Source organism: Peromyscus californicus, unplaced genomic scaffold (assembly GCF_007827085.1).
Source record: "Peromyscus californicus insignis strain IS unplaced genomic scaffold, ASM782708v3 Scaffold_7__1_contigs__length_154581171, whole genome shotgun sequence".
Lineage (NCBI taxonomy): Eukaryota > Metazoa > Chordata > Mammalia > Rodentia > Cricetidae > Peromyscus > Peromyscus californicus.
In genome coordinates this window covers 119,859,571-119,885,271 of record NW_026294595.1, presented here as the reverse complement: position 1 = coordinate 119,885,271, position 25,701 = coordinate 119,859,571, and the positions used below count along the sequence as shown (strand labels likewise).

At 44.4% G+C, this 25,701-nt stretch overlaps 1 protein-coding gene across 1 annotated transcript in view; it reads right to left on the bottom strand.

Annotated features, from left to right (window-relative positions):
- The window catches only part of Slc24a3 (solute carrier family 24 member 3), a 488,609-nt gene extending 471,952 nt beyond the window's left edge, over positions 1-16,657 (bottom strand). Inside the window, exon 1 of the mRNA XM_052722879.1 lies at positions 16,506-16,657. Within this exon, the coding sequence (XP_052578839.1) occupies positions 16,506-16,644 (139 nt within the window). The 5' untranslated portion in view covers positions 16,645-16,657. The remainder of the gene's footprint in view (positions 1-16,505) is intronic.
- Positions 16,658-25,701: the final 9,044 nt, after the last annotated feature.

Sequence of the window (25,701 nt, the reverse complement as noted above, 5' to 3'; positions counted from 1 at the left end):
AGCTCCGTAACAGATCAATAAATACTCAGTCGTGAACTGGCCCAAAAATTCCTTAGCTGATAGCAAATTACCACAAAATTGGATGTTATTGCTTTGTATAAGAAATTATTTTTAATATATTTACACAATTTTTATTGAAATATAATTCCATACAATCTATTTTGACCATGTTTTCCCCTCTCCTAATTCCTCCCAGGTCCTCCTCACCTTCCTATCCACCCAACTTTATGTTCTTATCTCTCTATTTAAACAAACATCAAACTGAAACAAACAAATACACACAAAGAAACAAAAAAAACTGCATAAAAACAGAAATCAGAATAAGTAAAGGACCAATAAAGCAAAAAATACCCAAACAAAGCAAAATGGGATGAAAAGTTTATTAAAATACCGTTTTGTACTGGCCAACTACTCCTCCGCATGCTGCCTTGTCCTGTAGTGTGGTGAAAATACCCAATGAAACTTCACTGGAGCATACTAATCTTTCCTTTGCCATTGGGTATCAATTGCACATAGCTTCTTGGTTAGGGATGGGAGTCCATGTCTACTTCTCCCTCTCAGTGCTGGGACCCCCTGTGGCTTGAATCTATGCAGACCCACGTGCATCCTGCCACAGTCCCTGTGAGTTCATATGCTCATCAATCCTGTTGTGTATGGAAGACACTGTTGCCTTGGAGTCATCCAATCATTCCTAGTTCTTACAGTCTTTCTGCCTCCTCTTTCCCATAGACCCCTGAGCTCTGAAGGGAGGGCTTTGATGAAGTCATCTCCATTAGGACCAAAGGCTGCCAAGTCTCTTGCTCTCCATACATAGTTTATTTGTGGGTCTCTGTGTTAGCTCCCATCTACTGCAAGAAGTTTCTCTGATGAGGGTTGGGTGAGGCACTGATGTATAGGTATAACAGAATCTCATCAGAAGGCATTTTATTGCTATGTTCCATTAGCACAGCAGTTCTGAACATTGGAAAACACAGATATTTATATTATAATTCAAAACAGTAACAAAATTACACTTATGAAGTAGCAATGAAAATAAATTTATGGTTGGGGGGGTCACCACAACATGAGGAACTGTTTAAAACTGTATTAAAGGGTCACAGCATTAGGAAGGTTGATAACTACTGCTTTAGTAGAATAATTATATTTACATAATTTTTAAATCTTAAGAATACAATGCAGGGCCTGGAGAGATAGCTTAGTTATTAGGAGTGCATGCTGTTCCTGCAGAGGACATGAGTTCAGTTCCCAGCACCCCCATCAGGCAGCTCACTACCTTCTATGAAGTCTAGATCCAGAGCATAGAATGCTGTCTTCTAGCCTTCACAGGCACTTGCACACATGTGGCATGCACTTATACAGAAACACATACACATAAATAAAAGTAAACCTTAAAAAGAATAAAATGTTATGAAGAAATATTTTAAATGTATACAGAATGAAACAATAGCAATGATAAATTAATACACAGCAGAATAACTTTCACAAACAAATGCAGGAAAGAAATAGGGAAGTAATCATGACTCCCAGCTAACTTCCTTAAAGCCTGATCAAACAAAACAGCGCAGCAGGGGTGAGAGAAATCTGCACTGCAAAATGCCATTTTTCCACACACTATTTATAGATTTGCCCAATCCTAGAGGGATTTCATGGAAATTTCACAGAGATTCTAAAGTTCACTTAGAAAGATAAACGGATGATAACAGCAAATGACTTTTTCCAAAACAAGAGGACAGGAGCCTCACCCTGCCAGATAATTAACATGTTAATAAACTACAGCATTAATTAATGAGGAAGTGGAATGAAATAGATGTCGTAAAAACAGCCGGCAGCCGCAAAGGGGGAATAAACACAGACCGATGTGATGAGGAGAAATGCGTGGGTCAAGATGATTCCACAAACAATACTAGAATTAACAGGCAAGCCTGTGAATGTGTTCACATCTTCAGCTCAACCATGATGAACCCCAAATGAAGTACAGAGTAATTTTTTTAAGTTAAACCATACAGGTCGGAAGAAAAAACAGGAAGGATTATGTGAGATAAATATATGATTCAGATCTTGAATCTAAGAATAAAATAAAGATAGATATAAGCAAAAAAGAGAGAGCTTGAACTGGATGAAAATGACACCAGTAAGCCATAAAAACTTCTGAGAGAATAAGATATACAGGAAAAATCTAAAACTCTTATAGATTATCTTTTAAAAACTATTATCCCCCTAAATAGAAATGCAGACTTGAGTGTGGTGACACAAATAAATAATCCTGACCTGGAATTAGTTTTCTTAACAGAAAAAAGAAAATTGAGATTACACATAAACAAATCTTTTCCACAAGGAAATAAAATGACATAAATGGATAAAAGATAGAGGAGAAAGGCAAACAAAAGCAGTGAGATTCCATTCTTCCACCGTAAAGTGAATGAGAACTATGTAAGTGCTGGGATGTATGCAGCTCAGTGACTGACGGAGCACTTGCCTAGCATCCATAAGAGGCTTTGGGTTTGTTTCCCAGTGCTGAAGAAATGCACCACACAATAATTATAATACTCACTTTTGGCAAGTGGATATTAAATCCAAAGCTGTCAAGCATGGTTGTAGGGATTTCAAACCTGTTCACATTCCTGGAAGCTGACAGAGCAGTTACTATGAGCCTCTCCGACAGACATATCTGTTAACGAGGAAATACCGTTTCTAAGATTCTAGTCAAACAAACTGTCAGATACTGGCAAAGATTCTGCACCAGACTCTCACCACAGAGGGCCTATGGAAAATGCCTCACAATGTCAAATAGAGAACCTAAGAAAGTCAGGTGTAGGGGCACACACTTCTAACCCCAACAGTCAGAAGGCAGAGGCAGGGACATCTCTATGAGTTTGAGGCCAGCCTGATCTACATAGCAAGTTCCAAAGCAGCCAGGGTTACAGAGTGAGACTCTATCTCAGAAATAAAATGTTGTCAAATAGAAACTCAAATGAATCAGGTATGGCATAGTAAAATCAAAAGAGATTATACCATGTGTGGTATGTGATGTGATTTTGAATCAAACAGGCTGGGTTCTAATCTAAGTTGGTTATATAGAAACAGTGAGCATCAATAATTTTACTTCAATTTCTTTTGTCTCCTGTTTTCCTTTGGTTGTAAAACAGAAAGAAAATGTTTCCCATTCCATAGGGTTATGGGGGAAGGTAAGGAAGTTAAGACAGAAAAAGTACCTGGAACAATGTCTCTCTCAGGCCTGCCAAGTGCTCCAGAAACACTGGTTTCCATAAAAAGTAGCATGAGTTTTATGGCAGATGCACACACCTATAACTCTAGCACTTAGGAGGTTGAGGTTAGAGGACTAACCTGAGCTACATAGCAAGGCTCTCTCTCAAATAAACAAAATGCAATTTTATTACAATTATGCAGATGTTAAAATTGTATCTTAACTTTAATGTCCTGAAGAAATGCTGATGACAGGCTAAAAGGAAGGCACTGTCAATTCCAATCTTTCCCAGCAGACAGAAGAGCAAGGGGGTGGGGGGGGGGGGCGCGGGGTGGGGTGCATTTCCCAACTCCTTCTGTGGGCTAGTATTACCCTGACGGCAAAACCAGACAAAGACAGTACCAAGAAAGAAAATCGCAAACTATTTTCTCATGCAATCATAACATAAAAGTTCTCACTAAAATTTTAGCAAATCAAATCCAAGAAATATAAACTGCAAACCATTTCTTGAGCTACTGTGGCTTATCCTTGGTGTGCAAGACTGGCTCTGTGTTCAAAGGCTGCTCCACACAATCCATTCTGAATAACCATTATATGTTAACTAAGGGAAAAAATCAGAGAGGCAATTCATTCCTACAGGAAAGGCATTTGAGAAGTTTCAATACCCATCCCTTATTTAAAAAGAAAAAAAATAGCTTCTCACCAAATGAAAGTGAGACATAACATTCCTTCACATTGTAAAATATAACTATGAAAAATTACAGTAAACATCATGCTAGAAGCGACTCAAGTGCCTTACAACAGGTAACGGCATAAACCCTCCAATACCTGCAAACGGAAGGTTACTCAGCCACAAGAAGTGGACACGTAAGTGCCCGATTCAGAAGACAACTTAGGTGAAGTCACGATATTCAGTAAAAGAAACAAACTGTTGGATTCCATTTGCAAAACATGAATTTTTATTTTACTTCTTCTTTTGAGACAGGTCTCCCTGTTTAGCCTCAACTAGCTTCAAACTCATGATCTTTCTGTCTACACTTCCCTGGGGCTAGCATTACAGGTGTGTGTCGTTACATTTGGCTACATTCTTAAAACAATCAAATACTCCGGTGACAGGCAATGAATCAGGGTAGTGGATGAAAGGAGAAGGTGCCTACAAAGGGACAATCCGGAGTTCTGCAGGGAGAGTGACGTACTATCTGTGTCCTGACTGTCAATCAGTTTTGCTGTACGCAATTTTAAGTTAAAACATATTAATTTATTTTTAAAATGTAGGGACCAGCAAGATGATTTAGTGAGTACGGACACTTGTCTCTAAGCCTGATAGCCTAAGTTTGATCTCTAGGACCTGCCCGTATGGTAAAAGGAGAAAATTCAGGCTTCCCAGTTATCCTCTGACCTCTCCATCTATGCTGTGGCATGAATACATGTACACACATACATACTGACATATCCACACAATAGATATATAGATATAGATAGATAGATAGATAGATAGATAGATAGATAGATAGATAGATAGATGGATAGATATGGGTGGGTAAATGGATGGATGGATAGATAGATAGATATGGGTGGGTGGGTAGATGGATGGATGGATGGATAGATAGATAGATAGATAGACAGACAGACAGACAGATAGATAGATAGATAGATATGGGTGGGTGGGTGGGTAGATGGGTAGATGGATGGATGGATGGATGGATGGATGGATAGATAGATAGATAGATAGATAGATAGATAGACAGACAGATAGAGAGATATGGGTGGGTGGATGGATGGATGGACAAATGAATGGATGGATGGATGCATGTATGGATAGATATAGATGAGAGATTTTTTAAATTTAAAGATCTGATGGGTGGCAGTGGCAAATGCCTTTAATCCCAGCATAGGGGAGGCAGAGGTCGGCAGATCTCTGGGTTTGAGGCCAGGCTGGTCTACAGAGCAAGTTCCAGGACAGCCAGGGCAAACACAGACAAGCCCTGTCTTATAAAACAAATAAACAAACAAAAAATTTTAAAGATCTAAGCCATTATATACATTCGATCTCAATTTTGACATACTAAAGGGAGAAAATAACATCACAATGTTAGAAAATAATAGGACTGATCTAAATTTCCCTAGCTTTGTTTAAAGTGGGCGCAGAGTTTACTCTCTCTACACAGCCCCAAACTATCTGATTTTAAACATCAACCTGAAATCCCATTCCAAAGGCTATAGGTTTGATTTTAAAATCCTGCGTTGCTAAGATCCTAGGAAGCTCTCCTTAGCAACTGGTGTTCAGATCAATGTCCAAGGACAAAACGAAGTTGGGAAGTTATAAACTCAAACATTGCTCACTAGAAAAAGAAAATCCAGGGCGACTCATTTTCCAAAGAGCCCATTGTCGTATTGATTACATCGAGATAGACGGAAGTGAAACAATAACACAAACTCTCAGAAAACTAAACAAGGAGTGCCCTGAGAGCCACCATTCCACCGTCAGCACATCTCTACTTGTTACATGAAGCAGCTCATCCCGGGACTCCCCCTTTTTTTCCCATGAACCGACGTTCCTGAATGTCAAACAGTTTCCCAGGAGATTCCAGCACTTCAGTAACATTTCAGAATGTGAGACAATTCACCAAAAGTTGATCTTCATTCATTATATTCTTCCCTTAACTGTGCTGTTTTCTTAAGTGGCTTTTATTTTTTCAAGCAAAGAGTGAAATTGGCAATTTTCTTTCGTGTCACTTCTAACAAAATCAGATGTTAAGACTCAGTGGCCCCTAAGAGTGCCTCCATGTCTAATATTCCAGAAAACAAATACCAAGGAAAGCAATGTGGAAAAACTGCCTGAATGGTCCATCTATCTGAAGAAGCTATTTTCATGCATCCTTCATTCAAAAATATTGTACAAATGACAGAAAATAACTATCCATTAAAGAAGCCCTCAACAAGCCAAGAACAACCTTCCCCTCACATTCAGTTCAGATTTCCACATGCTAGATTGGTAACTCCGCAAACATAGGAGGCAGTCCAAATCTTCAGTTCTCAAATGTAAATGAACTTGGTGATCATTTCTCTGCCCCAATGTATAATCAAAATTTTGTGCAGAATGTAATTGTCTTGGTGGTGATTTTCCTTCATTCTTAAAATCTTGATTTTTAAAGTTGACTTTATTTGAGTGTAGGTGATTATCAATTACTTAATGCCACTGGTCCTTTTGTACTAAAAGGTATGGATGGTGTTGTCATAAGAGGGACCCTTCTCTATTACCTTGACTGTTGGTGGTAGATACACAAACCCACATGAGTTATACAATTGTGTAGAATCCAGTGTATGTGCACGTGCACGTGCGTGCGCACACATGCACACCCACATGAATGCATGCACCTGCATACACAATAAAGAGAGTCAATCTGAGTAAGAGAATTGGATTGGATGGAGGACACCATCCTCCTGATAATATTATGCCATAATTTTGCAAAATATTACAGTGAAGCTAACTAGAAAACATGTGCAATGGGGTCTCTGTATTTTGCTTTCCACCTACCTGAGACTCTTCAATTCACTCAATAAAAAATTTCTATAAGAAAAGGTTTTCCATTCCTCCTACCCACTACCTTTAGTTTTCTTATGTATGGTAGCTAAAATTGAAAAGGAAGAGGAGGGAGGGCGGGAGGGAGGCAGGCTGACTTAAATAACTTGGGATAGCCTGGGTTCTGTCATCAAATAAGTTATAGAACCCCTTCACAGTCATGGTTGGGAGGACCTAAGTCCTTGAGTCAGAGAAAGTGCTTTGGTTGAAGAAAACCTCTTCTCTCACTGGTCTCCCCGCTGATGGCAGGACACAGTGATCTTACTGTATAATAAATCCGACTAACCCCTGGACAAAGATGGAAAATGAGACACAGAGAGCCTTTCCCAGGGACACGGCCCAGTCAGGTGAGCTTCCAGGGAAACAGCTCCACCCACACACAAGGCAGGCTCAGACACCAAAGTTCTCCTGACATTGAAAGACACCGGTAAGGAAAATGGAACAAGGCAGATGGACAAGAACCACTTATAAAAGAGTCCACAGAGAGAAAGGGAAGCTTCAAAACTAGTACGTGGACACTTAGAGGTGGGAGAGATGATTCAGATGGATAAAAGAAGGAGGAGCTAGTAAAGTCATTCCCACAGGAAATACAGCTCTTGGGAATTGAAGCCATTGTAAGAGTTGGAAACCTGGACCACAAGATGGTCCAGTGGGTGAAAGCCCTTGCCGTGCAAGCCTGATGACCTGAGTGAGATCCTCAGAACCCATTAAAGGTCGAAGCGGGGAACTAATTCCATAAGGTTACCAATGAATCCACATGCATGCTTCCCCACCACACATCATACACGCAGACACACACACACACACACCATAGTGAATAATTAAACCAAGATTGTTTAAGCGAGGTGGAAATTCTTGGTTAGGGAAATTTGTGGAGGGGCTAGAGAGATGGTTCAGAGATTAAGAACACTAGATTAGGAACTAGAGATTAAGAATCTGCCAGGGGACCTGGGTTTGATTCCCAGCACCCATATGACTACTCACAACTTTCCGTAACTCCAGTCCTAGGGGATCCATATTTCTACTCTGGACTCCTCAGGCACCAGGAACACATGTGATGCACAGACACACATGTAGTCAAAATACCCACATGAGTTAATATAATCAAATAAATAACATTAATAGAAATCAGACCAAAGGACCAGGGTGATTGCATATGACTGTACACTCAGCACTTGGGGAGCTAAAGCAGAAGGATCATGCGTCCAAGGCCAGCCTGAGCTGTATAACAAAACTATCTCAAAACACAAAGAAAAGCTCAGTCAAAAGGGTGAAAGAAGTAGGGAGGAGCCGGGCGGCGGTGGTGGCGCACGCCTTTGATCCCAGCACTCGGGAGGCAGAGCCAGGCGGATCTCTGTGAGTTCGAGGACAGCCTCCAAAGCTACACAGAGAAACCCTGTCTCAGAAAAAAGAAGAAGAGGAGGAGGAGGAGGAGGAGGAGGACAAGGACGAGGACGAGGACGAGGACGAGGAGGAGGAAGGGAGGAAAGAGGAAAGGTAGAATAGGAGATGCTTTCAGGAACTCATACATCCAGTAACAGACAACCCAGAAAGGGGGTGAACAAGGATGAGAACATCACTGAGGGGAAGTTCCTAGGCCTGAGTGACATGCACGTCCAGATTAGAAGAATCTGGTGGAAGACCTAAGGGACTGGACAGACACACACCCATACTAGTCTTCTAACTCACTGACACTTGGAGAAAATAACACAGGAGGAGCCAAGCAAATGTCTGAGAAAAAGGAAACAGAGTCTTAAAACAATGGAAAATAGGACACCATCAGGCTTCTTAAAGACATCGTTGAAGAAAGGTAGCCAAGCAACATCTTCAGACCCCAGGGGAAAATGAGGCCCATCCTAAATTATTTTCCCTTTATTTTTAGATTTAAGGCTAGCCTCAAAATCATAACCCTCCTGCTCAGCCCTCCCAAGTTCTAGGATTACAGGTGTGTAACCTAAGTTATGAGCCCAATCCATCTGGCACGCGGGTCAGAAGAAGGATCAAGCACACAAGGAGTCAGTCAAACCTGTGCTTTCGCTGCCTTGGTACAGAGGCCCTTGGAATGTTTGAGATCCAAAAGAACAATTGGGGAAATAATCCGAGAGAGATGCAGGCATGGCTTCTAGGAAGATGACTTCCGGGGCAGAGTCGTGAGATGTGACCGGCAGAGAGCTGAAGGGAGGTGGCAGGATGACATCTGGATGGCAGGCTTACCAAGTCACCTGGCAGACAAGAAAAGGCCAGAAGAACCCACGTGCAGATCACTTCCCAAAGAAACCCTGATGGAGCATTTAATGTCAGCGTACATATAAAGATGAGATGAGGCCAGGGGAAGAGAGTTCGGGATGAAATTGTGACAGCGGTTTAGAAAACTAAGCAAAAGAATATTGATTTTCATCCAGAAGAGAAAAATGGAGTTCAGTATATTTCACAGATCAGCGGCAATGGGCCTTTACATAGTCATAATACAGTGAATGCTGCATATGAACCTACCCCAGCAGGGCTCAGTCTTGGCTGTACACTGGCACCAACTGTATCACCCTTAACAACAACAACAACAAAAACCCAATGTCCACACCATACCCTGGAGCATTCCATCAGTATCTCTGGGTAAGATTCAGACAAAAGTGAAGCTCAGAGTTTCCCCGGTGACACTGCATAGAAGTCTGAAGAATATGAGCTTGCCGAAGAGATAATTCTCACCTTCTGGTATCCTCCTCACAAGTCCTTGTCTGTGGTTGCAACTGCTAATAATCCCGATTTTCAACTGTCAGCTTCATCGTGTCCCACCAGCTCGCCACCTCAAACTATTCAAAAATGAACACTTCACGTTCCGTCTAGAAAGTGGCATTATTGACCTCCTGGTGCGGACGTGTAATGCCAGCCTGGTCGCCAAGGCCTCCCCGCCACCCTTTGTTCTTTCGTGTCCTGTGGGGATTCAAATTCTGGTGGCATACCAGGTCACTAAAGTAAAGACACCCCTTCCTAAGCCATAACAAAGTGGACACTTAAAGGGAAAAATGAAAAGGAGCACTGTCAACACTTCAAAAGCCACAGATGGGAAACTCTCCAAACTGGGTAGCAGCTGAGCTGATCTTACTTGCTCACCCTCTGAGGAACATATAGCTACTGAAAAGTAAAGAATGGATGCTAGATTACAGGGTTTAAATAAGCAACCAGCACTGGTCTTTCCTGATTCCCCAGAGTTCCCTTCTAATCCTAAACTCCAGACTTTGAAGGGCCACAGCCAACCAGCCCCGTGGTCCACATTTGGGTCGAAGTCCACTAAGTCTGTACACAGGGGTCAAAAATATGTGCAGCTGCTCTAACTCCATAAGCATGTATGTGGTTCAAAAACAACAGCAAACAGCAACTTAGCCGCACAGCCTCCACACTGTAGTTAACTACACTTGGATCCATTAATTTTTGCCAGTCCAACTATTAAAAAGAAATGACATCTCCACTATTTTTAAATTCCAATTCTCCACTTGATAATTAAGGGTGGAAAATGTTATGTGTGGCTATAGGCCCTCTGCAGTTGCATCTCTGTCTGTTGCCTGCCCACAGTATTTTCTCAGTTTTCTAGGAGTGTTTGTCTTCCTAACTCATTTCTGTTTTTCAGGTCCTAGCACCTCTGAAGCACCACATACTCCTCCAGGGCATGCTGTAGTTCTCATTCATATCACCAACGATTTCTCAAAAACAGTCATTCGGTGCCCCTCTTCTCACAAAGCCCAAAGACTGACATTGGGTGTCAATCTCAGATAGGACTGTCACCCTAACAACTAGCAAAATGCCTGATTAAAGAAGGCATAGGCAGAGATCCCTGGATCTGATGCCCTTGGGGTCTTGGGAAGGGCTCCTTCCAAGGAATCCACTGAGAAGAAGTTCACAAAAAGACAGCTAACGAAGACAGTGATGGGGACAAGGAAGCCATCGAAGAATGGTGGCGCCCAACATGAGCAACAGGGAGGAGCATGGCCAGTCCCAAGCCAGAAGCAGACTGAGAGAAGAGCAAGCAGAATGCCGGAAACCCACACAGCCCACCACCACCTTGGATCACAGCAAACCTTCCTTCACTTGTGTCCTCAAAACTTCACATTCTCAGATCCTACACAGCAGGACCTCGTTTGAAAGTACTGCAAGCAATAAATAATACTGGCTGTCAAATAAACACTACAGGATCAGAAACTGGCAGCCATCAACCAGAAATCCTCAAGTCACTCTCTTGAGATCATAACCCACTCACAGTGTGACTCCGGGGACTTTTTTTTTTTTTTTGAATCCCCTATACCTCAGTTTCTCCATTCGGACAGTCTATGTAGTATCCTCCCCTCCATTACCCAAACACGTACACAAAGATTTTCCTTGTGCGTATGGAACACTCCTTATAGAAGTGAGAGTTGCCAAAGTCCTGCACTATCAGCCAGCTTCCACCAGGCCTTGGAATGTTCAGCAAACAGCTAGTTTTGCAATTCTTTTGGCTTTGCCAACCCTCCAGGGTAAAAAAAATCTTCCCACAAGGATTCGAGGCTTCTGAGGAGAGGAAATCTTTGAGAAAAAATCTGGGTTGATGAGCAGCTAAGAAAAGGCAGGAGGAAAGAAACACTTCTATATATGTTTGTGCGGAAAATAGAAAAGGTTGAAAGCAACGTGTTTCTAAAATACTGCTTCTATGAAACCAACCTTCTGTTACTCCTTACTCCTCGGCTGACTGAAAAAGGCAGGGTGAATCCCTGGCTTGTGTTCCTCTCTGCCAGTGCTGAAAATGCAGCCATATGCAGCTCTGACACAGGCATCCCTAGGTTCAAATCCTACCCCTATCCAACTGATAATGGGTACAGTCTGCCACTTTTTGCCAGCTCGGCGCTCTCCAAAGAAAAACGGTCAACAACATCAAATTTACAGGACTAGAAATTCAGAAACTAAGCACATGCCAGCAAGTGGGGCCCTAAAACATGGTGGGTTTTGTTTTGTTTTGGCTTTTTTATTTTTATCACAGACATTGAAGTTCAGAAATCAGAAGGACTTCTCTATAACAAATACATTTTGAGCTCTTATTATGGGCTGGATGATGGGGGTGACAGATGTCAGACTAGATCACAGGGTCTCTGACCTCCTGGAGCTCAGAATCCAGTGAAGAGGAATGTTGCTTGAACCCTGACCAAACAAGTAGACAGCTGCCGACTTTGATAAATATAATCAACAGAAAGCAGCGTTTTCAGAGGACACAGTGGGGATCTAATACAGTCCAGAAGATCTTGGCCTTGCAGGAAGATTAAGTAACTGCAGAGTGAAGGATTAGCTAGTTGTGGTGGACACAGGAGTACAGTGGGACCAGCACATGTGAGAAATCTGGGCCCAGAAAGGTCACACCCTTGTGAAGCAACAGAAAAGCCCTAGTGAGATCAGAAAAGAGAAGGCTAAGGGAGGGGACATCAAGGGAGGGACTCTGCAGGCTCACCCCAAGCCCTCTGATGAGGGATTCCAGGAAGCAAAGATGGACTCTCAGTTTGCAGTTCAAATCCATACTGTAGCTCCTTCTTCAAAGGTTACCTCCTGTCTTCACCCCACATAAGATTAACGGCAATACTCTCACGACTGGAGGACATTTCAAAGACATTATACATGTGCATGTATATACAGTGTATGTCCACATGGGTGCACATACAAACATCTACATGCAAATGTATATGTATATACTTCCTTTATTCCCAACTGGCCACTTGGGAAAATGCCTTCACTCACTTCTACGTTAGGATCCTCCCAGATCTCCAGATTTTTCCAAAATCATATCTCCCATTAAACTGAGAAAATAGTGACTCTATGTCCTCACCTTTTCAACCTGGGTGGCATTTGTTCCTGCCTTGACCAGCAGAAGGCCAGCATGGCAGCAGCACTCTGTGGTTTCTGCTAGAGCATAAAATTGCCAGGCACTTCCATCTTGCTGTCAGGGGTGCTATCTCTGGGAACCTGGCTGCCATGCTCTGAGGAAGTTCAAACTGAGCCCCATGGAAAGGTCATGTGTCGGTGTAGGTCAACATCCACATCAACCCCTATAAATGGGAGCGATGTTGTCTCAGATGATTCCAGAGCCAACTGTCAAGGTGCTCAGTCTTGCACTCTTCCCAGCCATGGCCTATGACATAATGAAGTAGAGAAAAGCCATCCCAAACATGCCCATCCAAATCCCTGAACCAAAGTATCCATGGGGAAAAAAGTTAAACAGCTGTTGTTATCAACTTTGGGGCTAATTTGTTAAATAGCAAGAGTAACTGAACTACAAAATATACAGTCATATATGTCTCTCATATATATATACATATATATATACATACATATATATACATATATACACTAACGCACAAATGTGTGTATGTGTGTGTGCAAATGTTTATTTTTTTCTTAGTTACACCCTGAGAACTTTCTAGACAAGATGTATATAATTGCTCCTGAGTTAGAACCCCTACTTCTGGAGAAAGATGGCCATGTAGTTTATATCAAGAAAAGTGAAACACTTCCAAGCTATTCAATATATACAAACAGAATCCATTCTCATGGCAAGAATAAGTGAAAACCCTCATTAGCAAATCTAACACCTTATTTAAATTGGCTTTGAACACAGAGATCAAAAAGGAGATCTTCATCAGTAACAACTAAACAGGGCACCTGGGGCCTGTGTCTCCCCTGCTGAAGGCTCACAGGACTGAAGACAGTATTTGAAGATGAGGAAAATGCACATAAAGTATGCTTGGCACAGTGCCTGGCGCTTGAGATGCCCAAACTGTAGTTGTTATTATTATTATTGCTTTTGTTGTAGTTAGAATTAAGAATTCCCTTCATTCCAGCACTAACTCTTCCTGACCTAAATTAAACAATCCTCATGTCCTAGCTACACAGGAAAAAAAAAAAAGAACCAGTATAGATTATTTGCTATACTTCTTCTAACCAAATACTGAGCACCAAAAACCTTTGCAAAATAGAACCAAACTTTTCAGTATATAACCCAATCTGCATTTACTTAGAAATCAAGAAAGAGATCCCAAATTCCATGATTAGAAATGTTAGACATTATGTAACATAACTTCCACACACCTCTATTTGAACTTTCTTATAAAAAGAACTAACTGCCCTTTTTATTAAGAAAGAAAAAGAACAAGAATAGGGGAGATCCTTGGGGAACAAGCCTCTGGAGGGTTATCTTGTTATCTTTAATAATTACCTTTAATAATTGCCTTTAAAGGTAAAATATTACCTTTGGTCATTAGGACCATACCCCCACATGACCATATAAACATCACACTGCTGCACCCCAAAGCAAGGAATGCAACTGGGAACAAAGAGCAGGTCACCTCAAGTTGGTTTGTCCCTCCATTTCTCAACTCCTATATGACTTTACTCAATCACCCTTTGTGAGTCCCAGTGTCTTTAAAGTGGGGCAAAATTACGAACATTTTGCCCATGCTGAAAGGACATTATGTAGAATGGTCCTGAAGTTTTGGGGGTAAGAGTCACTACTCAGATGTTTATAATCCTCAATGGCATATCCCAAGCAAAATATCACTGGAAGAGTCCTATGCAGTAATTAATCTGTTTAAAATTATCCTGAAAGAAAACTATGCCTTGCTGCTGCATCACGGCTGTGCCTCCCCTATTGAAAACAGCAGCATCTAATGGAAGAAAAGGTGATTAGAGAAAGAATTAGGACCAGCAAGCCATGGAGCTGGGGGTGGAGGGGATAAGCAGAGCCTGGATTGCAGGGTCCTTAGAACTGGTGGGTTTCTCCCAACTAAGTCTTTCAAGGGCTGGGAATCAAGGGTCCCTAAACTAGACATTGACAGGGGGGGTAGAGAGAAAGTGACAGTGAGAAAGAGAATATGAAAGATTAATAAGAAAAGGGTAGAGATGGGGGTATGCTATAGAATAAAATCTGAGTCAGTAGCACCCGGACAGAAATGTCATTGTCAGGGAAACTACTTCAAAATGAAAGTCTAGTCATCGGGTTCCAAGTTTACAATGCGTGCTATCCTATCAGCCCAGCCATTCCAGCTCCTGATGGTCATAAGGAACTGAAGCCCCCTGCAATGGATCCACTTCACTGTGTGGGTCACATTCACCATCCAGGAAAAAAAAAAAAAAAACAATGTCTTTTATGTCCTGGAAAGTGCTGAGAAGCCTGTGACTCACAAGGGCCCCAACCTGTAGGGAAACGGCCACCAAGTAATTGACTTGGAATAACTCTTGCCAAGGGAGGCATAAACTATCTGCTGGCTTTCACTCAGAAAAACTACCAAGCCTCTTGGTGACAGTCAGTGGACACTGCTTAGCAGGTCTGAATCTGCCCTTGGAGAGAAGTCTCAATTCATTCCAACAACACAGCCCCCCCTCCCCGGTATCAGCACCCAGGGCCAGAAAATCTGAGACTCCAAAGCAATGGAGAGACTCGTCAAGTCTACAGGCTTCACCGAAAACCAGGGCTGCCTCTCTCCTATTACCATATATGATGAAGTCTGTAGAGAGATCTGCTAAGTCTAGAATGGCCCTTGAGTTTCACCAGGAAGCACACACCAGCCAATGTGAGGGGAATCCCTGTCTTGATTGATGGCATCTTTTAAAATGTCACCATCACTATCAAAATGCCTTTATTGTGTGCTTCAGAGCACTGCTTATCAGATCCATGTCTATCTCAACAGTACAGCACATATCTGTAACTGTTTTATTCCACCCACAACCATTTATTTGTCTGCTTCCCCACAAACCCTGACACTTGAAAAGCCAGGATACAAAATCATTTTACAACCGTTTTTTTTTCTCCCAAGTCTTTCCTTTCCGTGGTGTTATTTTGTTCTTTTACACAGCTGCATCCCGGAGTCCAAATTGTTTCCAATAGACAACTGTTTTGAGCACATTTCTCCTCGATATCTATTTTAGCTCCAGAAAAGCCAAGGGCAAAGATAAGACCAAAGTCGTGTGTGTGTGTGTGTGTGTGTGTGTGTGTGTGTGTGTGTGTGTGTGTGTGCCACCAGCCAAGGCACCAGGAAAAAGTGGACAGCATAGAGTGGTCCAACCCCAGCATCAAGTCCGGGGAAGGAAACCAGCCTTGAGAAATGAATCCATGTGTTCCTGTTGAGCGACCCTCTAAGAGAACATGCCCTTTCCTAAACCCCAGCTGGTAGCTATCACTTTCTCCTGTCCGAAGTTCCCAGCACCTGTTCTTGGACTGAAACAGTGGCAAGGAGCATTCTCTGCTGTCCACCCCACCTGTTCTCTGCGGAGAACACGTGGAGAACCGGGTGTGAGCCGGTCAGCCAGCCCTGCAAGTCCTCAGCAAGCCAGAAGTACAGGTGGTTGGTTACCTGCACAGGTACCGACTGCTGCCAGAACAACTTTATTACTGGCCTTAGTGGTGACAGGGTTTTTGCTTAGGGTGAGACTCCCTGTCACCACCGCCACCACCAGTCTTCAGGTTGTGGGAAAGGGGCAGAAGGCAAAGAGTCACAAGTAAAGGTCTTCAGGGTGCCCAAGGGGGTCGGCCGCTCCTCCACCGCAGCAGTCCTAGCGCCCAGACCCCTTCCTCCCCAGCCCTGCGAGGAACCTGGGTGTCCTCGTGCTTGTTCGGTGTGACCGGAGCCGAGCGCAGCCGCCCAGCGCTGAGCCCGGGGAGCCCGAGCCGCTGGAGCCGCAGCGCCCACTCGGGGCAGGCGGCGGAGCACTCACCCTTCTGCTCTCGCAGGCTCGACAGCGACCAGAGCAGCAGCGCCACTGAGGCCAGGAAGCAGAGCTGGCTCAGCAGAAGGTCCCTCCGGCGGCGGCGGCGGCGGCGGCGCGCGCGGTCCTGGTCGCCCGGCGGCGGCATCCTCGGGCGGCCGGGCGGCGTCCCCGGCGGGCGGCGTCCGCTCGGGTCGCGGGCGGCCGCGGCGGGGACGGCGGCGGGAGGCAGCCCTGCGCGCAGCAGCCGCGCGTCCTCGCTGCGTTCCCACCCGGCCGCCGCCTCCTGCTCTCCCTCCTCCCGGCCGCTGCCCGTCTCCACGCCGTCGCCCTCGTCGCTATCGCTCAGTCCCTCCTCCCCCGCCGCCGCCGCCTCCTCCTCCTCCTCCTCGCCGCTCGCCCGCGCCGCCGCCTCCTTGCGCTCAGGGTCCCTCTCCTGCTCGCGCACCATGGCTCCCACGCTCCGCGCCCGCGCTCGGCCTGGGGCGGCGGCGGCGGGGGCGGCCGGGAGGCGGGGGTGGCGGGGGCCGGGGAGGAGGAGCGGGGAAGGACCGGCGAGAGGAGGGCCAGCCGCTGGCCACCCTGAGCAGGCCCTGGCCTCGAGCTTCGGGAGCGCGTCGCGGGGCCGCCCCCTTACTCCACGGTCCACGCGCGGGGCACTCGGAGCCGGCGAGCGTCAGCGGCACCGGCGAGAGCAGCTTCCCGTAGCCCCCCAGCGGGTCGATGGCGGGGGGGGGGGGGCTCACGGCGTTGGGGGGGGGGCAGCGCCCGGGATGCTACGGGTCTCTGGCCAGCACTGAGAGGAGGGGGCGCAGGGAGGAGACTGGGCTGCGGAGGGAGCCCAGTGCACAGCCCTTCAACCCTTTGGTGCCCAGAGAAAGCGGTGGTGCCGGAGGCCTGCAAGGCGAGATTCGGGTAGACAGATCTCTGCCAAGAAGGATTCGCCTGAAACTTTCAGAGAAAAGGAGGGTTTCCTTGGCTCTCTTCCATCCGCTGCCTTCAGCTAGAGCGTGAGAGTGTGCTAGGTGGCCAGTGCTAACCACTGGGTCCTGCCTCCTCCCGCGGGCCTCCGGGGTTCCCCTCTGCCCCCTGGTGGGGATCCCCGTGAGCCAGGCTCAAGTTCTAAAACTGGTCTCCTGGGGGCTTTTGGCTTATTAGAGGTGTCCTGGCTCCCCCCTCTGGCTCAGGTTCACATTTCGCTCTCTGAGGAACTGAAGCAAGTCCAGTGTGTCGCTGAAGATAAGGGGGCCCTGGCAAGATCCCTGGGAAGGAGACTCCTGGCCTTCTACAAGGATCATCAGCCTATCTCACAAGATTAAGCCCTAGGCCCCCATTCCCCTCATTCGGGTTCTTCTACCCCTGCTAACGTCTCCGCCTCCATCTACAGCAGGTGACCATTGAACAGGACACCTAGTGATCCCAGGCACAGCTCACTCTCCATGCTTGGACTTCCCTTGCCTCCTCCCAGGTGCCTGCAGACTGAAAGACACACAACCCCAGAAGAAAGGAGGAAGAGGACATGTGTTGTACACGTGGTGCTGAAAACCTAAGTCTTATTCTAAAAAGGATGGCCCTAGAAACCAGATGCATAGCTTGGATGGCGGTGTGGAAGCTCTTGGGACTGAGCAGTCTAGCCCTGGGAGGTTGGAAGGGAGGAGGGAACCTGTGAACAGATTTCTCCATGCCTAGGTCCCAAAGGACCCACAGAATCAGCAGTAGGTGACCTTCCACCCCACATACTGTCAGAAGCCTCCCTGATAACATCTGGGGAAATGGGGAGTGGTCATAGTTGGTCTCTTTTCCACAGAAGGGCCATTTAACACACACACCCCAAGAGCAGAAGATTTAATTTCCTATTGTGTAGTTTATTCCCTCCTACTCTCTGCTGGCGGCCCTGTGTCCAGCACACCTTCCCTGAAATGCCTGGGTGAGCCTACCTTTGCTTAAGTTGCCAGGGACCAAAGGAGGAATTCAAACTATTCAGGTCCATCCAAAGTTGGAATGTGATGGAGAATTCTCTAGTTAGGCCACCTCCATCAAGCATTCTGAGACCCTTGAGTTCAATGTGCTAGGAAAGTCACTCTTATGATGTCTGTATGAAAAGCAGGAGTGTAGGGGGGGGGGGCAACCTGGAATTTACTGAGTCAGGGAATGAACACTAACTCATCTTGGGGCAGAAAATACCATAGGCAGAAGGAATTGTGTGATCTGGGCATGGGTAGGGTGTGTGAGGGAGGAAGGGAGAAGGACCAGGAACTGATGAGTCCCTGGAATAGAGAGGAGACTCTTGTGGCCCACAGAGAGGGCTTGGCTAGTTGATACTTGTTCTAAGAAATCTCAGCGTAAAAGGAGGTGGGGAGGCTAAGCACATTGAAAGATAGCTTCTGGAGCTGCCAATCATCGCTGGGAGCGAAAGGTGGGGATCTCTGGTCCCCCTCCTGACAGTGCCTTAGCTCAGAGAGACCCCCTAATTCCTAGGGTGAGAGCATCTGTGGAGGAATTCACCTCGGGAAACAGAAGTTTGGAAGGAGGGGGACTCAGAATAAAGAACGTATTTGTGGTCTTTCATGATCAGGAAGCTCAAGGATCCCAGTGTGGCTGCTTCCTTTTATTCCCCAGTCCGTTCCACACTTGGTCTCACATCTTATGCTTCAAGATGAAAATCCCACACTTACAGTTCCATCCCAGAATGAGCTTGCTTGGAAAAAGAAGCTTGGGGGCGGTGGGCCCTTTTCCCTTCCAAGAATGAAGCAGGTGTATTTACAGAGTATCTCCATGTTGGCTGGAGGCAGGGCTCCATCTCCTTGCCCCAGTTTTTACTCCCATAAGCCCTTCACGTGCAGTGGCGTGCAGTGTTGATGTAGGGAACAGAAGCCACTCACTGATTTCACAGCCCTGCCACTGCACTACCAACAACAGCAAAAATCAAAAGCCTTCCCAGAAAACTGAGCATGCTGACAGACTTCTGTGATCCCAGCCCCTAAAAAGAGATGGAGACAGAAGGACCACAAATCTGAAGTCTGTTTGGGCCATAAACATAGTTCCAGGCCAGCCTGAGCTACACCTTGAAACTCCATCTGAAACAAAACAGCAACAACAGTAAACCACAGTAACAGACCACAGTCCCTCCTAAGATAACACTGGCTTGGGATCATTCATCCGCCAGTGAGGTGGGGCCTCCACTGTTCCAAGACAAGGCAGATTGTTCTGGGCTCTCTGCAGTCTTACCAAGTTCTCTGATCTCCCCTCACCCACAGTGCCCAGACCTGACGGAGCAGTCTCCACAACAAAGTGAGGTGGTGTCTCCATAACACCAAACATTGCCGGTGGTATTAAACAGACAAGCCAGGATTTAGAAGAGAGGGGAGGAGAAAGAAGAAAAGCAGTCACCTGCATGAAGAAGTGACTCCTCCCTGTGCCGCTCAGTAACACAGAGGCCTGGCTCGAGCAAGGGAAGCGCACGAGCTGTCCACAGGGGTCATTTTAGCTCAACGAACCAGCGTAGGGAGAAGGAGAAAAAGAAAAAAAAAAAACTTTCTGCGACAGACCTTGGATGTGGGACCTTCTATGGGTCTTGGGAATTAAGGATATGTGATTTCTATGTATATTGTATGGGTAGGACTGACCAGTTACCCTCCACTTGTGGGTCACATGTGTTTTTCATATTGCCCATCACACACATTTCCTCACTTTTACTGAGGAAGACACTGTACTTTCCTTGTCCTCTGCCTTTATTTAAAAAAAAAAAAAAGCTGTACAGCAGCATTTTTTAAGTACAAAAACTCCTCTGTGGAGTGTGGATATCGAGAACGCCATGTCCACAGCACGGACTCCTCCTGTATTAGGTGTTCAGCTTACTACTGGAGTCAAAATAGACCTCTTACTTTATCATTAATTCAAGTGTTAATTTTTCATTCTTTCTCCAATTGTATGCATTTGTTTGATGAATTTTGACTCACCACATGGATGACTATAGTTTTCTTCCCTTGGCTCATGGCCTAAACCACAGCTTTCTTCTTTATAAAAAGGACTTTAATGAGGTATTTTATATATCAGAATGTGCACAGCTTAAGTCTTTACTCCACAAAGTCAGATATGTACATGCACCCTGCTAAATAAGTACCAAAATAGGGCCCGGGGCATTTTTCCCCACCATCTCTTTTGAAAGCAATAATTCTTCCATATGACAACCTTCCTCCCTATTCCTGTCATTTCAGGTCACTGTTACCTGTCCTTGAACTTCAGTCACTCTGCTTTGTTTCCATGAAATCTGTCCACACTGGTGGCATGCATTTGTTTGTTCTTTCTCATGTTCTGTAGGTATGGAGGATTTCTTTTTCTTTCTTCTTCTTTTTTTTTTTCCTACCTGATGCTTCAGTTCCCTTCCAAGTTCAGTTTGAGCCAAGAATAATCAAACCACCGCCTCTGGACCAGAGACAAATGACCTCCCGGGCTAGCTAGTTTTGCAAGGAACTTTAGCTAAAATTGAAAGCAGTCACTGGCTGCTTCTCAAACCTGTTGTACCACACAAGGATTGGCAAAAGGGTCACTTCAGTGACACATGTCAACAGTCAACAGATGGGTTGGCGGATAACGGGATGCCATACTTTTAAAGATGAGTATGGAGGAATTCTCAAGAAGTACATCTATGTTAAAAGTTGCTTTTCATGGGGAAAGTCAGTACAATCATTTCCCCTGTGTGTTTTCTACCCCTTTTATTCTAAGAGAGAGAGAGACGGGGGAGGAGAGGAAAATAGAACAGATGACTTCAGGAAAAATGCACACTCCGTCCCTCATAATCATAGCCCTTCCTTGTAATCCAGTGTTAGCTGGTGTTCCAGGTCCATGTGAGTATGACAGAGATGTCCTCACCCAGCCACCCTGAGCAGTGGGGTACAGGCCTACCTAATCAGCTATATTATTCTCATGCTTCCTGGGACTCTTCAGAAGGCTGAGACCTGCTGCTGTGAGGAAGCAACAGTTAGGTGGGCACTTGGCGTGGGTCCTGGAAGAAAATCTAAAAAGGAAAGATCTATTACCTAGCTCCTCCTTGTCAATATTTTCAATTGACTTGTTTGGAGTGTTTTGAAGAACTGAGGACCACACACCAGCACACACCAGACATCTATGGAGATGTCTGCATCCCTTGTTTCACCTGAATATGAAAAATAAGCTCCATAAAATAATCCATAATCATGGAAATAAGAGATTGAAATGCTCAGTCCTCAGAAAGAAAAAATTAAGCATTCACAATTTAAGCCCTTTGAGCACTCTTAAGATCATTTGGTTTTCAACCTGTGGGTGGCAACCCCTCTGGGGGTCATATGACCCATTCACAGGGGTTACATAAGACCACCTGAAAACACAGATATTTACATTACAATGCATAACAGCAGCAAAATCACAATTATGAAATAGCAATAAAAATAATTTTATGGTTGGGGGTCACCACAGCATGAGGAACTATATTAAAGGGTCACAGCATTAAGAAGGTTGAGAACCACTGATTTAGAAGGAAAACACATCAATGTCTCTTTATTTTGTCTATGTAAGCTCAAGCAGACATGATGTTATGTGTGTAGAGAAGACCAGGGTGGACCTCAAAGCATACTGCTGTCCTCAGAACACTGGATTTAGGAGTCCCTTGGGATTTATGTTTATGTTTTCAGACACTCTTTTACATAGCCCTGGCCAGTCTCAAACCTGCAACCCTCCTGATTTGCTCCCCTAAGAGCTGTGGCTGCAGGTGTGGCCATTGGGCCCAGCTAAGAATCTCATGCTTTTAATCGAGATGTTTTTTCAATATCTCATCCTGACAGGTTATGACATATATAAGTGAAAAATCAGAAGCCATAGTATGGGTTGCATAGTCCCATTCCTTTAAAGTTCTGAAAAAGTACTTCTCTCCCTATATATGTGAGTTTATATATTTGTGTATCTAAAAAACATTCCTGACATAATGAACAAATTGATCAAATTGTACCTACTTATTTTCTGTTCTCTGAAAGTTTAAAACAGATCTATAATATATATATATATATATATATATATATATTATATTATATATATACACACATGTGGGTATATATGTATATAAAATGCAATATATATCATGTGTATATTGTATGTGAATATACATGATGTATATTAGGTGTTTATTGGTGGAGTACAGGGTTTGGATGAGAACTGACTAACGCAAAGGGACTTTTCACTTTTGTCTCTATATGCTCCTGTAGTTTGGTAATTCTTCTCCCATCAATATGTCCTAGTTTTTGGTTTACAAAATAATTAAAATTATTGGTCCACAGGCAAGCAGTTAAGGCAGATAACATAAATTATACAGCCAACATGGCTTCAGTTTGGCAGGACAGCAGGAGGCTTGGTGGGACCTTCTAGCCAGCCTTCCAAGGCCAGCGATTCTCTCAGCCTTAACTGGCTTGCTCTGTGGCTGGAAACTCCCATTCCAAGGAGCCCTGGGGTGTCAAGCAGCTAGGCAGCCCACCTAGGTGGTCAGCCAGGCTGCCTAGTCAGGAAGCTGAACTTCTGGTTCAAATCCAGGTTCAGATCTAAGGCCTGGGTCACTTCTTCCCCGTGTGCCTCAGTTTCCCCGCTGATAATTAGACCACCACGGCCCTTCCTCAGTAAAACATTTTACAGCCAGCAGTGAAGCATTTTGGAAACGTAAAACTTTCAAAGCAGAGGAGCACCCAAGTCAATCGCCTCTGGCACAGCTCTAGGTTATTTTAAGGAGAATAATCACTGGAAAGTGCTCTTAACTGAGTTTTCAATCTACCTTTGGAATTTGCTTTAACACAAGACCAGCACAGCTGTCAGGTGTCTGAGAGTTGTAAATATGCAACTTACCTAAAGTCTTCATTATTAAAGACACCTGAAGACAATGGGATGGCTTCACATTATCCAGTGCTGTGCTGTATCGGTTTTGTTTGGTTGGTTGGTTTGTTTTTTTAAATCCCGTCTCCTTCACATGTTAGTAGTCTCTCAGATTGACTCAAACCAGATGCTGCAGGCCTGGAAATGCTATGGTGGTGCGCCCCCTGGTGGCAGTGGCAACCATCCTCCGCCGGGATCTGCATTCTTAGAAGGTGTTCCCTACTCCGGGTTATCTGCCCTAGACTGGCTTAGACTAAACTGGGGTAAGATCCAGGCTCCTTGGTTCTCATGCTGCCTTTAAGGCAAGGTTAAAATGACACAACGTCACAAGCAGCCTTTCAGGGTTCCCGAGTCTGCTTCATTGGCAACATTTCCTCGGATGTTTATGATCAAGCCATACTGTCCGTAGGTACCTCATGTTCCCCCTATTTAAAATGAAATTCCTTTCTTTCAAGACACGATCACAGAACTAACAAGGACCAACAACAGTTAGAGGCAGCATTACCTGAGAGACTGTTAGAAATGGCTCTTGGGTTCACCATCTTCATTTTTAACAAAACTTACAGAGGGTTCTTTTACACACCAAAGATTGAGAGGCATGGATTAGGTTTATATGCACCTATAGGTTAGATGAATGGTACTTTGTTAGTGTTTTTAGTTCATTCGGCATTGCTACAATATAAATGCCAGCGGCTAAGAAAGTTATAATTTGTTTGGTTTGTAAGTATGTGGCTGGAGATTCAAACAGATGTATCAGTGTCCTGATGAGGTCCCTGATTGTGTGGCAACATGGTGGAGAGGCAAAATGAGAACCAATCAGGTGAAGACAAGGTCAACCGTGCAGGCTGACTTCCTTTTATGAACACTTACTCTCATGCCACTACTCCAATCCCACAAGAACCAGCACAACCCATTACAAGGTTGGCGCCACCATGGCCTCCACTGAAACATCCTGTCATCTCAGCTTCATCAAAGAGACCACGTTTCTAGCATGTGTCCCCCAAGCTTTGGGGGAAGCAGATTCAAAAGGCAGCCAAACCATACCAATAACTGCCCATGTTCGTGGCTCATTCAAGATTACATGGACCATTCTGTTGTTCCAACTTTCTACATCTCATTTGTATCCAAACACCTCTTCAATATGGAAAATCAACAAAATGAAATCTCCAGGGTTTAAGATCTTAAAGTGAACTCTAGGCAATAGATTCAGAAGTCCCCAAGGAAGAATTCCAGCTACAGCAATGTGTAGGGGTAAATAGCAAGGCTTCTATTCCACACAGCATTGAGAAGGAAAAAAAGTATCTAAGCGAAATCCCACAACCATTGTAAACCATGTTAGTTTGACAGCAACATCACATCGGTGTATAATGCATTTCACACTGAGAATTTATTTTGTAGACTTGGTTTAAGTTTCTCTGCTTTATTCCCATGATTTGACTGATGTTATGCATTTGGGGCAATGGAAAGATGGCATGTCCTTCCAAGTGCACCCTACAGAGTGATTTCTGATGCCACTATTATGTCTATTATTGATGATATCAATCTTGATCACTAGAACTAAATATTTGAGGGTACTTAGAAACTATATACCTCTTGATTCTCATAAAAATTCCACCTAATAATTTTAGTAGCATTGGTGGATTTTTTTTTTCTACAAGGATGACTAATGTAAGATTCACCTATTTGGTGAAGTTACTTGCCATGTTCCTGAACTGGGGAATGACTAACAGAGGGTGTGTGTGTGTGTGTGTGTGTGTGTGTGTGTGTGTGTGTGTGTGTATGTGTGTGTGTGTGTGTCAAGGCTGAGGATTTGAGGAAGTAAGTAGGATGTGTTCAAGCAATAAGCAGTGAGCAGTGTAGAAAGGAGGGCAGATGCCCTGTCTGCAGGAAATTGCATGTTTCAGTGCATTGTTCAACTTCAGAACTTTCTTTGTTCCAGTGGAAATTTCCAATCCACAAACATAAATCTACCAGACAAGGCCTCAAGGATTATAAGACTTTAAGTTGTATCTGTGAGTAACCTTAGTTGCCATTCAGAGTAGAAAACCACACAGCAATCCATGTGCCAATCCTGTTAGCAAAATACATAAATCAAGCAGAGCCGGTTATCTGTAATCAAATAGATTTGCATCTGTAACCTTTTAAATCACCATATCCTATAAACATAACAGAGTCTTTTGGTATGCAGTATGTTTCTGATGACTGGAGGGGCTCCATGAAGACATCCTTAGTCAGATATATTGAGTATCATGATACTGATGGAGTGCAGTTTCAAAAATGTCATGGTGCTCAAGTGTTTTGTTTTGTTCTTAAA